At 52.6% G+C, this 11957-nt stretch overlaps 5 protein-coding genes across 5 annotated transcripts; 2 read left to right on the top strand and 3 right to left on the bottom strand.

Annotated features, from left to right (window-relative positions):
• Positions 1-223: 223 nt before the first annotated feature.
• Positions 224-1592, top strand: VE01_07969 (uncharacterized protein). The gene is made up of 4 exons (XM_059463921.1): positions 224-584; positions 650-750; positions 1064-1305; positions 1358-1592. The coding sequence occupies exons 1-4, from the start codon at positions 490-492 to the stop codon at positions 1433-1435; spliced, it is 516 nt and encodes a 171-aa protein (XP_059319515.1). The 5' UTR covers positions 224-489; the 3' UTR covers positions 1436-1592.
• Positions 1590-2777, bottom strand: FAD1 (3'-phosphoadenosine 5'-phosphosulfate sulfotransferase). The gene is made up of 3 exons (XM_018277396.2): positions 2474-2777; positions 1964-2360; positions 1590-1903 (listed from the first exon to the last, which is right to left on the bottom strand). Exons 1-3 carry the CDS (start codon positions 2692-2694, stop codon positions 1712-1714), a joined length of 810 nt encoding a protein of 269 aa, XP_018128349.1. The 5' UTR covers positions 2695-2777; the 3' UTR covers positions 1590-1711.
• Positions 2778-2925: 148 nt separating this feature from the next.
• Positions 2926-5497, bottom strand: DBP4 (ATP-dependent RNA helicase dbp4). Its single transcript, XM_018277395.2, has 2 exons — positions 5345-5497; positions 2926-5288 (listed from the first exon to the last, which is right to left on the bottom strand). Exons 1-2 carry the CDS (start codon positions 5468-5470, stop codon positions 3006-3008), a joined length of 2409 nt encoding a protein of 802 aa, XP_018128344.1. The 5' UTR covers positions 5471-5497; the 3' UTR covers positions 2926-3005.
• A 98-nt stretch (positions 5498-5595) lies between these two features.
• Positions 5596-8487, top strand: DBP10 (ATP-dependent RNA helicase dbp10). Its single transcript, XM_018277394.2, has one exon. It carries the CDS (start codon positions 5675-5677, stop codon positions 8459-8461), a length of 2787 nt encoding a protein of 928 aa, XP_018128345.2. The 5' UTR covers positions 5596-5674; the 3' UTR covers positions 8462-8487.
• A 268-nt stretch (positions 8488-8755) lies between these two features.
• Positions 8756-11581, bottom strand: VE01_07965 (uncharacterized protein). Its single transcript, XM_059463920.1, has 5 exons — positions 11167-11581; positions 10934-10959; positions 10847-10883; positions 10267-10792; positions 8756-10214 (listed from the first exon to the last, which is right to left on the bottom strand). Exons 1-5 carry the CDS (start codon positions 11306-11308, stop codon positions 9761-9763), a joined length of 1185 nt encoding a protein of 394 aa, XP_059319514.1. The 5' UTR covers positions 11309-11581; the 3' UTR covers positions 8756-9760.
• Positions 11582-11957: the final 376 nt, after the last annotated feature.

Genomic DNA, 11957 nt, shown 5'->3' with positions numbered 1-11957 from the left:
GAAGGAAAAAAGTGTAGGTGGCAACAGTCACCGACCGTTGTACGCCGTTGAGACACCCCACTAGATTACCCTTCGCCCTTCATGAGAGACCCTTGTTTTTCATTGCGGTAAGTCATGGTCTTAGCTGTGGGGTAATCTCCAATGGGGTAGGGCGAGCCGATACCGAAGGCGACCAGATGCTCACTATCTACGCCATACTACAATACAAGCACATGAGTAGCACATACTATTGTGGCGCTATCACTCAATCGCCCCATCTCTTTCATCCTATAAATCCACTAAATCCCACAATCCCACGACCCCGCTCGGAGAAACCACCGCCGCGCCGCCCTTTGTCTCACTAAAAGGTTACCGATGACCGATGATCAAAAGCTCGTCCCTTCTTCAGCCACTGAAGCGACAACCACCAAGAAAAAGCAACTTTGAAGCGACGAAAGCCACGATCTCTCTTTCTATATATATATGTACTACCCGCCTTGCGACTGAAACATGTCCCTAGTGGCAGACCCGGAAGACGCGCACAGGATTGGCGCGTATCGACCGTGGTATCTCCCGTTTCGCTCGAGGAATTGCAACGCCGATCCGTACGTCCAAAGCGGCTCCTTGCCTCGAATTTTCCGAGACCTGAGGCTGATGGTGCATGATACAGATACCGCAGGGGCTCCGCCTTTGCCCATGCGCCGTGGTGGACTCCGTTGATTTTCGAGAATGACAGCAGTGATGCTCGCGACCACTGTGCAAATGAGAGGAGTACGCAGCTTCCTTTCCTCCCCCGTCGCTCCTCCTTTGTGCGGCTTCACGTCCTCCTCTGCCGCTCCTTCCCCTCCGTCGTGCCTTCCTTCGAGGGTTCTCTTCGTTTCGAGTCGTGCCTTCCTTCTGGAGACCCTCCAGTTGCTCGGCCGCGCCTTCCTTAGCAAATTCCTGCCTTTCCGAGTCGTGCCTTCCTTCCGCAGACTTACTATATTCACCATCGTGCCTTCCTCCGCAGATTGCACTTATTCCGCATTGCTCCTTCCTTCCCCACCTTCCATACTATAACACAGCTAACATTTCCCACTTGCAGCTTTTCTCTCCTACCTCCGCCTCTCGGTCTATATGTCGGTAGTCTCCATAGCCATCATCCTCTCCTTCCACCTCAAAGACGAACCTTCCGACTTCGAACTACGCATGGCCCTACCCCTCGGCATCGTCTTCTGGTGCCTCGGGCTATTATGCCTCGTGCTCGGGTTTGGAAATTACGTCAAGACGATGACGCTATATAGCAAGCGAGTGGCGCTGGTGCAATCAGGTTGGAAAACACAGACTGTCAGTCCTAAATACCCCGGAGGATATCGAGTTGGCGCTGACGGAGGATTAGACATTTGGATTGGTGGCAGCAAGTATAGTAGCCGTGTGCATCCTGTTCCTGGCTACGAATTCGACAAAGGATTCATGATATCCCGAGATAAACTTATGAGTTATAGGTTGGCTTTTTGGTTACGGCGTTTTGGCGCGGTGGGAATTATACATGCGAGGGAAAAGGGATACTATACCATGGAGGGGACAATTATTAATGACTGGATATACAGAACAGCGAGTCGAGCAATATACCCAATTTTCATAGCTCTAGGGACTAAAAATGCTTCTATGGTGATCGCTTCGCGAAAAATATATACAAAACGGCGTCGCTATTCTATGCATCTCATGAGTCACCCTCCCTCCCCGCCACCCCTCATTTTTCCCTACCTAATCTCTCCGCCTTGTCTTCTACCAGCTCATACGCGGGTCTAAACTTATCGTCCTTTGTCCCATCTCCCTTATCTGCCTTCAATGCCGGATTGGGGTGCGTATCTGTAGTCCCCCCCAACGAGGTATAGCCCTGGTCGTATAACCGGCAATATGGCACTTCCATCGCTCGAATAAACTATTTGCAGCATTAGCCTAAGACCGCAACCCAAGAAATCGAGAAAAAAGAGAAACTCACCCCCCAAATCTCGGCATAGTGCCAATCAATCACCGGGTGCACCCGCATAAACGCCGGCCAGCCCTGATCTGTGGGATCAAAATGCGTCAACAGCATTCCATGCGGATCTGTCCTCCTTGTTCCGACAAAAATCGCCTTCACCCTCGGCTCGTCCTCCAGGTACTTCGCAAACGCCGCCTTCATATCCATCGCATACCGTGCGAGCCCCAGGGAGTAATCGGCCTCTGACTCGTCGACGAAGTCATCCACCTCCTGGAAAGGGTGGGGGGAGATAATGTAGACGCTTTGTAGGCGGGCGGGAAGCGGGGCGGGGTGAGTCGCCAGGGCGCAGAGGAAGAGGATGAGGAGGACGAGACAGTCTTTGCCGCCGTTGTAGGATATAGATATTTCCTCCAATCTGTGGAGTGTTCTCGTCAGTGGTGTTCTGTGGCCATTGTACAATATCTCCGGTTTCCATTGCTTTGCCCTCCTGTGTTCGGCAATTGGACAGATGGGAGAATGAAGGCTTACGTGTATTTCTCGAGCGCTGTGGTGATCACCCCCAGCGCCGTCCTCGTCTGCTCCTGCACCCCACGCAGCATCTCGGACTCAGGCTCGGCAGCCAGGAAAGCATTTAGTCTAGACGCAAGCTGCGCGCACAGCGGCCTAATGCTGGTATCCCCATTGCCGTTGGCCAGCTTGGGCGCGTCGTTCTGGGTCACTGTAGCGACAGCGGGAGCGCTCGATGGCATCGCGGATGTCAGCGGAGTGTGGTGCTGTCCATGTGCGATCTGGTCAATTCAAGAGGAAGCGATGGATGCGGCTGGAAAGTGAGTGAATCGGCGTTCCGAGGTGGGTTATTATTCACAGCCGGGGGTGCATGTGGCGGGGTGGGGACTAGCGTCGGTCCGGTCGGCGTGTCGGCGTTGAACAGTAGGGGTAAGCGAGGTACAGAGTGAGGGGTAGTACTGAGTAGCTGTGGGTGAAAAAAGTGGACTGGATTTCTGAAATGGGGTATAATAATTTTGAGGCTCTAACTACTTTATGAACTCTACAACAAAAGCTATCCCAGTAATCCGGATGCGAGAGCTTCGAGGTCTTCGAGTGTCTCTGGCTCGTCTGCCGCCTCGATGATGTGGCGACGAGATTTCTTCGTGGCGGCCGCCTTGGACTCATCCTCCGAATCATTCTCAAACCACTTCTTGGCTCTCTTCTGTGGTCGCTCATCTTCTTCTGCTTCACTCTCATCACCCATTGGCAATGACTTGAGGAATTCCAGTGGATCTTCCGCGTCGCTGCCGGCATCATGTAGCGCTGGCGCTTCATCGTCTTCATCCATATCACCCCTCTCTCTCGCCTTCCTCTTGTCCTTCTTCTCCCTCCTCTTATCCTTAGCCAGCTGCTTATCTTCAATATCTGCCTGCTTGACCTTCGATGCCTCCTCCTCGACAAACCTAGCGCGCTGTGCCTCGGCAGTTCCTCTAGCCTTGAAGTCATCCTCATCCTCAAGCTCATAAATGTCGTGGGCGTTGCCATCAGAGTCGTACACGGTCTTGGTTCCGTGGCCCTTCAGCTTTAACATCTTCTTCTTAGACTTGAGCATCTTCTCGCGTCTCTTCGAGTCGATGACAAGCTCCGTATCGTTCGCTCCCTTGACAATCTTTGGCTGAGGACCAGCAGATGCAACTTCCTCCATGTCCTCAGGTAATTCGCTGTCGACTGGGATGAGCCTCTTGACGGACATGAAGTCGCCATCCTCATCAGAGCCAACATTCGCCTCACCATCGGCACTCTCCTCGTCCTCTGCGATCATCTTCGTGTAATGACCCGAAAGAACATTCTGGTTCTGCATCTCGAACATTCTGTCGTACTTGGTGCGTACCTCCTTCTTGGCCTTCTTCCCACCAGCCTCAGAACCACTCTCCTCGTCGCTTGATTCCAGGGTAGCTCTAGGCGCATTCTTGAGCTTCTTCGCATCGTTACCTTTCTGGAACTTGATTTTGGGTGCACCCGGTAGACCCATGCTAGAGGCAAATCCCTCGAGGTCAATTTCGTCGATCTTAAAGATCTCCTTGTCTTTCTGTAGGTATACGGATCGAGTGTAACTGACAAATGCCTTCTGCCCGAGGTACTTGAGCTCTGGATCTTGAAAGCACATAACTTGTAGCTGCTTCTGAACACTTTGCTGTTTGTTTGTTCGGACCTTGATCTTCTCGATCGGGACCTTCTTGTGTTTTAACCGCGCAAGCATGCCCTCCTCCTCGGTTGGGTCCAAAAACATAACACCTCTACCTGCTCTTTCATACCTGGCTGTTCGGCCAACACGGTGGATATATGTGTCGGCATCTTCAGGGCAATCCATTTGAATAACCCAATCCACGGCTGGGAAATCAAGACCACGAGCTACAACATCCGTTGCGAACAAGCAAGAATTTTGAGAAGACGAGAACTTCGATGTGATATCTAGCCTTGCCGTTTGTTTTTGTCGTCCGTGAAGATGAAGCAGTGGAATACCGGGTTGAATGTGTCTGAAACTTTCGTAGACAAATCGTACTTGCTTTCCAGATGACATGAAAACAACTATCTTCGCCTTTAAGTTCGCCCGTATGAAACTGTACAGGGTGTTCAGCTTCTCTGCCAGAGGTACGACAATGTAGTGCTGTTGCAATGTCGTAGGCGTGGCGCTTGTAGCAGCTTCATGCACCGCCACATACTCCGGCTCTTTCAAGCTCAGTCTTGCCAAATCGGACACCTTCTTTGTCTGCGTCGCACTGAATAGCATCGTTTGCCTGTCTTTGGGTAGATGGTCCAGGATAGCATCCACGGAGGTTTGGAAACCCATGTCCAAGATCCTGTCTGCCTCGTCCAGTACCAGCATTTGCAGATTGTCGACTTCAAACGCGGCCGTTTGGTCCATGTGCTGCAGCATTCGACCAGGCGTGCAGACCAAGATGTTCATCCTGCCCAACCTTTCACGCTCCTCCTGTAGACTCCTACCACCAATAACCAGGCCGGCCGAGAACGAGTGGTACCTCCCGATTTTCCTCAGTACCTCGAAGATCTGGATGGCCAGCTCTCGCGTCGGCGAGATAATTAGGGCACCTAGCCCATCCAACTCGGTCCATTTTTGGCGATATAGGTTCTCAAGAACAGGGACAAGGAAGGCCAGAGTTTTACCACTGCCTGTCTTTGCAGCACCAAGTATGTCTTTGCCTTTGAGGGCGAGCGGTATCGCTTTCGATTGAATATCGGTCAAGGTTTTGAAATGCGAAGCATCGAGGCCTTTGGAGGTAGGCTCCGATAAGGGAAGGTGTTGGAAGTCCTTAATGTCTGCGACTTTGGGATCCTGTAGATTGCGATTAGCACTGTTCCTGCCTCCCAATGCGAGTGATGGGGATGTACCAGTTCTTTGATCTCCTTCTCTAATCGCTCGTGGTCATCCACAACCCTTTTCCTCTTTAGCGAACGAGCATCATTCTTTGGCTTCGCAAATTTGCCAGCCGTTTTACGACCATTTGGAGGCGCCATCTTTATTTCGCAAAGCCGGATGCGATGTTGCGGTTTTCAGTGCAGCCTCGAATAATCTTTTCGATGGGATTTGGCGCTAGCACAAGGTTCTGCCAGAGGCGGTGAGAAATTAATTTGGTGGGTCCCATGTCAAAAGTTCCCATCTCTGAGAATCTGAAGCTTCGATAAGCCCTCCACCACTCCGCAAACAATACGCAACGGAGAATGGTTCCCAGAAACAATCGCCGGGCGGCATCGCCTGCGATGTCAGAAAATGAGTTCGATATTACGAAATCCCTCTTCAATGAGGATGTCGAGTCCGACGACGATAACTTCGGCGTCGCGGGAGAAAAAACTGATATACCCATGGATGGAGTCCTAGATATGGCTCTAGAGAGCGACGGCGAAGGCGACGAAGCATTTATTGCTTCCGAGTTGGCAGCTTCGAACCGAAAGTCTTCGAATGTTAAAGGCAAGAGTGTTAAGAAGGGCGGTGGCTTCCAGGCTATGGGACTCAATTCGCATCTGCTCAAAGCTATTGGACGGAAAGGATTCTCTGTGCCAACACCCATTCAGCGCAAGGCCATTCCTCTTATTCTCGATAGCCAGGATGTTGTCGGTATGGCTAGGACTGGTTCCGGAAAGACGGCGGCATTCGTCATCCCCATGATCGAAAAACTAAAGGCACATAGCGCGAAGGTTGGAGCGAGAGCGCTGATTCTATCTCCGTCTCGTGAGTTGGCACTGCAGACTCTGCAGGTTGTCAAGCAATTTGGCCGTGGCACAGACTTGAAGTGTGTGTTACTGGTGGGTGGAGACAGTCTCGAGGAGCAGTTTGGATTCATGGCATCCAATCCGGATATTGTCATTGCTACACCTGGTCGATTCCTCCATCTTAAGGTCGAAATGGGATTGGATCTGTCGTCTATGAAGTACGTCGTGTTTGATGAGGCAGATCGCCTCTTCGAAATGGGTTTCGCCGCTCAGCTTACGGAAATTTTGTACGCATTGCCGTCATCAAGGCAAACGCTGCTCTTCTCTGCTACGCTACCGAAATCGCTGGTTGAGTTCGCAAGAGCTGGTCTGGAAGAGCCTTCCCTCGTGCGTTTAGACGCCGAGAGTAAGATCTCGCCAGATCTCCAGAGTGCCTTCTTCACTATCAAGAGCGAAGAGAAAGAGGGCGCGCTCCTCCACATTCTTCATGATCTTATTAAGATGCCAACTGGGCCACCCCCAGCCGCAGTTGCGGCTGCAGAGGCAAGCAAGAAGAGGAAGCGTGGTGATGATGGACGAGGCCCAAAGCACAAGCCAACAGAACACTCTACGATTGTATTCGCGGCCACAAAGCATCACGTCGATTACCTTGCATCCCTGCTACGTCTGTCTGGTTTCGCTGTGTCTCACGCATATGGTTCTCTGGACCAAACGGCTAGAAAGATGCAAGTTGAGGACTTCAGAACTGGCATGACCAACATCTTGGTCGTCACGGATGTCGCTGCCAGAGGTATCGATATTCCTGTGCTGGCAAATGTGGTCAACTACGACTTCCCTCCACAACCTAAAATTTTCGTCCATCGTGTTGGTAGAACTGCCAGAGCTGGCCAGCGCGGTTGGAGTTACAGTCTCGTTAAGGAGACAGATGCACCCTATCTACTGGATTTGCAGCTTTTCCTTGGACGGCGCTTACTTCTCGGACGTGAGAGTGGAGACTCTCCAAACTACGCTGAAGATGTCGTTGTCGGATCGGTAGTACGCGACAAGCTTGAAACAAACCAAGAATGGATCAACAAGCTTCTCCGTGACGATGATGATCTCGCTGCCCTCCGCGGTGTCTCCGTCAAGGGTGAGCGTCTGTATCTCAAGACTCGTAACTCTGCTTCAAGCGAGAGTGCAAAGCGAGCAAAGGAGTCGGTTGCATCCGCACAATGGATACAACTCCACCCGCTGTTCAACACCGAGACGAACAGCAATGAGCAGGCACGCATCGACATGCTGGCCCGCATCGCCGGTTTCCGCCCTACTGAAACCGTCTTCGAAGTTGGCTACAAGGGCAAGGCCGGACACGGTGAAGCTGCAGAGGTTATGCGTGCTCGAAGACAGAAAATCATTCCTCGTCGCCAGAAGGCCATCGATGACGCCAAGGCTGAGGCCGGAGAGCTCACCGACGATGACGACACGTTCCAAGGCATTTCTACGGCCGCGCCAGTTGATGACGACGACGATGATTCAGACATGGAGGTTACCATCTCGGGCGGCAACGACGTCGACATGGCCGAAGCCTCAGAGGACGAGCTAGAAATCACCTTCTCCAAGTCCGCGCAGAAGGGCAAGGGCCGCACCCTTTCCTACAAGGACTCGGAGAACTTCATGTCCTACACGCCCAAGAACCTAAACGCAGCTGAGGAACGCGGTTACGGTGTCCACTCAGGCTCCTACAACACTGCAAGCCAAAACTCCAATTTCGTGGAGGCAGCTCGCGGTGTGACTATGGACCTCACGAACGATGATGGTGCGAAGAGCTTCGCAGAGCCCAGTCAGGCAAAGGGAATGAGATGGGACAAAAAGAACAGCAAGTACGTTGCACGTGCTAACGACGAGGATGGATCCAAGGGCGCGAAGATGATCCGCGGAGAGTCGGGACAGAAGATCGCGGCGTCGTTCCAGTCAGGACGTTTCGACAGGTGGCGCAAAGCGCACAAGGTGGAGCGCCTACCGAGGACTGGTGAGGCTGAGCGGGCTGGTGGAGTGGGTGCTTCAGTTGGAAGAGGCATGGGGACGAGGTACAAGCATAAGCAAGAGAGGGCACCGAAGGAGGCAGATAAATACCGTGATGATTACCATGTTAGAAAGAAGAGGGTTGATGAAGCCAAGGAGAAGCGGGTTGGGAGATTCAGAGATGGCGGTGGCAAGGGGGAGATCAAGAGCACGGAGGATATCAGAAAGCAGCGACAGTTGGAGCAGCGAAAGAAGGAGAAGAACGCTCGGCCGAGCGGGAAGAACAAGAAGAGGTGAATATAGCGAATTGTGGGACGGAGAGGATAGTAATATTAAATCTATATATCCTGAATATCTGTAACTTCGTTGTGAGCTTACACTCGTAGCTGGTGATGTCGTTGACCGTACGTAAATTACAATGCCCCCTGTCGCTTCGGCAGATCTGTAGCCGTCAGAGTTCGAATGCAGAATGTACGCCGAGAAGAGCCTCCTGTGTAGAATATAGCTTCATCGAATTTGCTTGGGAGGGACCTCATCGACGCCGTCTGACGGAAAGCGGTTGTATCCGTATCGCCCCATACTGCCAATTTCCCCCACAGCCCACACCCGCCCCTAGATCTCCGTGAGATCTCTGCCAAGGTCCGTCATCTCTGGCGGCCTCAACAGCAACTATTCGCAAAAATTACGATCTGCAGATCACCGTGCGCTCCGAGTGACACATTCCAGGCCCTCCGAAGCCTCCGATCCCAGCGGAGTTTACCCCAAAACTCAAATAAGGACGACGAATCGATCGCTTCCCTCCAGTACCAAACATGGGCGTTCCTGTCTCAGAATAGGCCCGACAATGAAATGGGGCGTACCCCAGACTGCCAAGTACCAGGACGCGGGCAACTTCCCTGGCAGGCCCTCCCTTGGCGTTATTGCGCTCAGACTCGGGGCCGCCGGGATCCCCACCACAGGCTCGTATACAAGTGCCGCGGGATACGATGGCTTCAAAGCAAATGCCGCAGCTATTGTTTTAGGGGGCGGGATGTACGGGTGGCGCCTAAGACTATGGGGATTGAAGTGCAGTGGATAGCTGGGGATTTGAGAACTGCAACTTGAGCTGATAGAACGTATTTGAATCATTTTAGAGTGAGTAGCTTGTCGAAAATGGTCTGAAATGGTTATTATTATAGTTATAGGTAATTAAATGCTTCTATTTGGTCGTAGTTGCCGCGTAAATATGTATGGAGAGATGGGGTTTCAAGCCATCCTCATGGGCTTTGGGTCGCACGGGTATCGTCGTCCTCCTCTGTGCTGATTGCACATCCTGTGTGCTGCACTTCCCCTAGCACCTCTTGCGCCCCAGAACTTGGCTGGACAAGTTCCAATGGGTGGGTATAGGGGGGTCGCTGAACTCATTCCAAAACTCCAATACTAAGAGCCAGTCCCATTACGTCCGAAAAACATGTGTAAGTTCGATAAGATGTATATCGATGGAAACGCCAGCATCAGCGCCATAGGGTATATCTGTTCCATCCCCTTACCAAGCGCCACCCTCAAAGCTCAAAGGGGTCTTTTTAAACCTCATTCAACCCATCTCTAGAGCCTGCCCTATCGTAGACTCTGTGGCCCCTTCCCGTCATCGGAAGTCGCCTCGCTGAATGTAATATCCACCTCCACATTCCTCCTAATCTCCTCCGGCCGCGTGAGAATATGCTCATCGCTCGACCACGCCTCAGTCCGCCGCCCCGACCCCTTCCAGCCGCCAACCTGCGCGCCGAATGTGTCGAGGGCATGATGGTCCTTGTCGCTCTTCGGTCCACTCTTACTCCTGTGTCCACGCGGGTAGCCCGACGGCCGATCGCTGTAGTCCTTGTCGTTGGAGAAGAAGCGCGGGACGAAGCGGGTGACGAGGGGTTTCAGGGCGGGGATGCTGCCGGTTACTACGGCGAGATTGGCTTCGATCGAGGAGATGGTGTAGCCGACACCGTAGGTCTGGTCGTGGTTATTCGGGGAGAAGCGCCAGTTGTAGACGACGATGCGGGCGATGGATACGGCAGTTACACTAGGTAGGTTAGCGGAGCTGTTTGTAATTAGAGGTTGGGATGCGGTCTTACATAGCGCCAGCGCTTAGCATGCCAATAGCAACAAGCTTCCTCCTCCGTGACATCTTCAGGTCCCAGACGATGACCGTCGGGATAGCTAGCACAATCAGGTCGGTCAGGACGGCAAGTCCTGCGCTAATAAGGAAGAATTGGACCTGATGAAAGCAGTGCCCTCCTTTTACCACCTCGCCATTGACCTTGCCGTCGCTATCCGCGCCAGCTGCTATCTGAGCATCGTAGTCCATCTGGGCCGCGGCGTAGACATAACGCGCTGGGGTGCATTGGAAGGCACAGGCGAAGACGATGGCGATTGCGAGAGCGAGGTTTAGGGCGAGTGCAACCCACAGAGAGATCCGCGCGATGCGGTGCGTGTTGCCGATTCGGAGAAGGAAGAAGATCACGGAGGCCTTGACGAGGGAGAGGATCGGGTTGTAGAGCAGCTGGTTCGCGATGTTGTACTTCCCGCCTGTGACTTTTTGCTCGATGCTAAGATGCGGGATGTCCGCTTTGTGGTAACCCTGCCAGGTGTAGAGGGTATCTGGTGATGGTCAGTATGTCTCGTGGTGAGCGATGGGGTGTGGTGTTGTAATACATCTTATAATAACACATGATTCGGCGGCGACGAGAACCTGGCTTGATTAGGATCTATGTTATTTCTAGGCTCGCGCAGACAGCTTACATAGGCGGCGAGGAGGAAGCCATCACCTATAGTTCGTCAGCTCTCCATACAGGAAGGGTTGGAATAGTATTTCCAAAGCACAGCGCGGCACGAGTGAGACTCATTGTTGTTGATCGGTATATCACACGGCACGGGATAGCACAAGCTGCCCGGCCCCAACGGAGTGAAGGCACACGATGAAGATCGTAAATCGTGACTCCAGCACATCCAAACTTCAGATGAGAATGACTTACTCCACTTTATTAATTTGTCGTAATGCCTCTCCGTCTTCACTTGTAAGATTCTCGCGCCGATGCGTAGAGCAAAAAAGACTGTACTGAGGAACAACGAAACCCCTATTATGGCCAACGCGGCCGGCTGCAGCGTATCAACCATGCTCACGAGGTATCAACACAGTGCATAAATCGACGTTGGCAATCGACTGTGCCATGTAGCGGATCATGGAGAGCGATGGGGCAGCGTGAGGGCGCCGGCGGCGGCGGCGATGGACATCTTAAAAGCCAAAAATCAAAGCCCGCGTCGCTTGGAGATCGCTCGGGGATCATGCAGGTGGAAGATTACGCTATGAGATCAAAGAAATTCTGCAACATGCATATCCCTTCCTTTCCCAGGTTCTCGGAATGGTGGCTCGGCGTGAACAAAATGCCGGTTCGGGGGTGGATCGGCCATCGGGACCCAACCCATTGCCCGCTATCGCCAGGGATTCCCAGCCATTGCCGGCCAATGTCACCCACATATTTTCGGACATTGTCAGCCATACTCAAATCATTCTCAGCCAGTGCCAGACAGTTCGTTCCGGCCATGCCCAGCCAAATGTCAGCCAATGCCAGCCTCGTTGGCCGATCCTGGCATCTTCTCCCGCACGTTAAATCATAGTACGAGCATAGTACGACACATCATTGGACATCAAAGCGTCGGCGTGGAAGGATCGAGGCAAGGTCGTGGCAGGCACAAACAGGGTCAAGGCCGCATCCTTTCAAATATCCCTTCAATCGCAGCTGCCGCTGTATGTTCGTGCAGGTAC

This window comes from Pseudogymnoascus verrucosus, assembly GCF_001662655.1.
Source record: "Pseudogymnoascus verrucosus strain UAMH 10579 unplaced genomic scaffold scaffold_37, whole genome shotgun sequence".
Classification (NCBI taxonomy): domain Eukaryota; kingdom Fungi; phylum Ascomycota; class Leotiomycetes; order Thelebolales; family Thelebolaceae; genus Pseudogymnoascus; species Pseudogymnoascus verrucosus.
The sequence above is the reverse complement of the archived record's forward strand: the minus strand, read 5'-3'. Positions and strand labels throughout refer to the sequence as shown.

Bases quoted from the DNA above. Each gene is read 5' to 3' on its own strand.
- VE01_07965 (XM_059463920.1), bottom strand. From the start codon at position 11,308: ATGGTTGATACGCTGCAGCCGGCCGCGTTGGCCATAATAGGGGTTTCG. The intron at 10,793-10,846 runs GTATTACAACAC...GACCATCACCAG, and splicing joins ATCATGTGTTATTATAAGAT to ATACCCTCTACACCTGGCAG. The intron at 10,215-10,266 runs GTAAGACCGCAT...TAACCTACCTAG, and splicing joins ATGCTAAGCGCTGGCGCTAT to TGTAACTGCCGTATCCATCG.
- VE01_07969 (XM_059463921.1), top strand. From the start codon at position 490: ATGTCCCTAGTGGCAGACCCGGAAGACGCGCACAGGATTGGCGCGTAT. The intron at 585-649 runs GTACGTCCAAAG...TGCATGATACAG, and splicing joins AGGAATTGCAACGCCGATCC to ATACCGCAGGGGCTCCGCCT. The intron at 751-1,063 runs GTACGCAGCTTC...TCCCACTTGCAG, and splicing joins CCACTGTGCAAATGAGAGGA to CTTTTCTCTCCTACCTCCGC.
- DBP4 (XM_018277395.2), bottom strand. From the start codon at position 5,470: ATGGCGCCTCCAAATGGTCGTAAAACGGCTGGCAAATTTGCGAAGCCA. The intron at 5,289-5,344 runs GTACATCCCCAT...CGCAATCTACAG, and splicing joins AGAAGGAGATCAAAGAACTG to GATCCCAAAGTCGCAGACAT.
- FAD1 (XM_018277396.2), bottom strand. From the start codon at position 2,694: ATGCCATCGAGCGCTCCCGCTGTCGCTACAGTGACCCAGAACGACGCG. The intron at 2,361-2,473 runs GTAAGCCTTCAT...AACACTCCACAG, and splicing joins ACAGCGCTCGAGAAATACAC to ATTGGAGGAAATATCTATAT. The intron at 1,904-1,963 runs GTGAGTTTCTCT...TGCTGCAAATAG, and splicing joins ACTATGCCGAGATTTGGGGG to TTTATTCGAGCGATGGAAGT.
- DBP10 (XM_018277394.2), top strand. From the start codon at position 5,675: ATGGTTCCCAGAAACAATCGCCGGGCGGCATCGCCTGCGATGTCAGAA.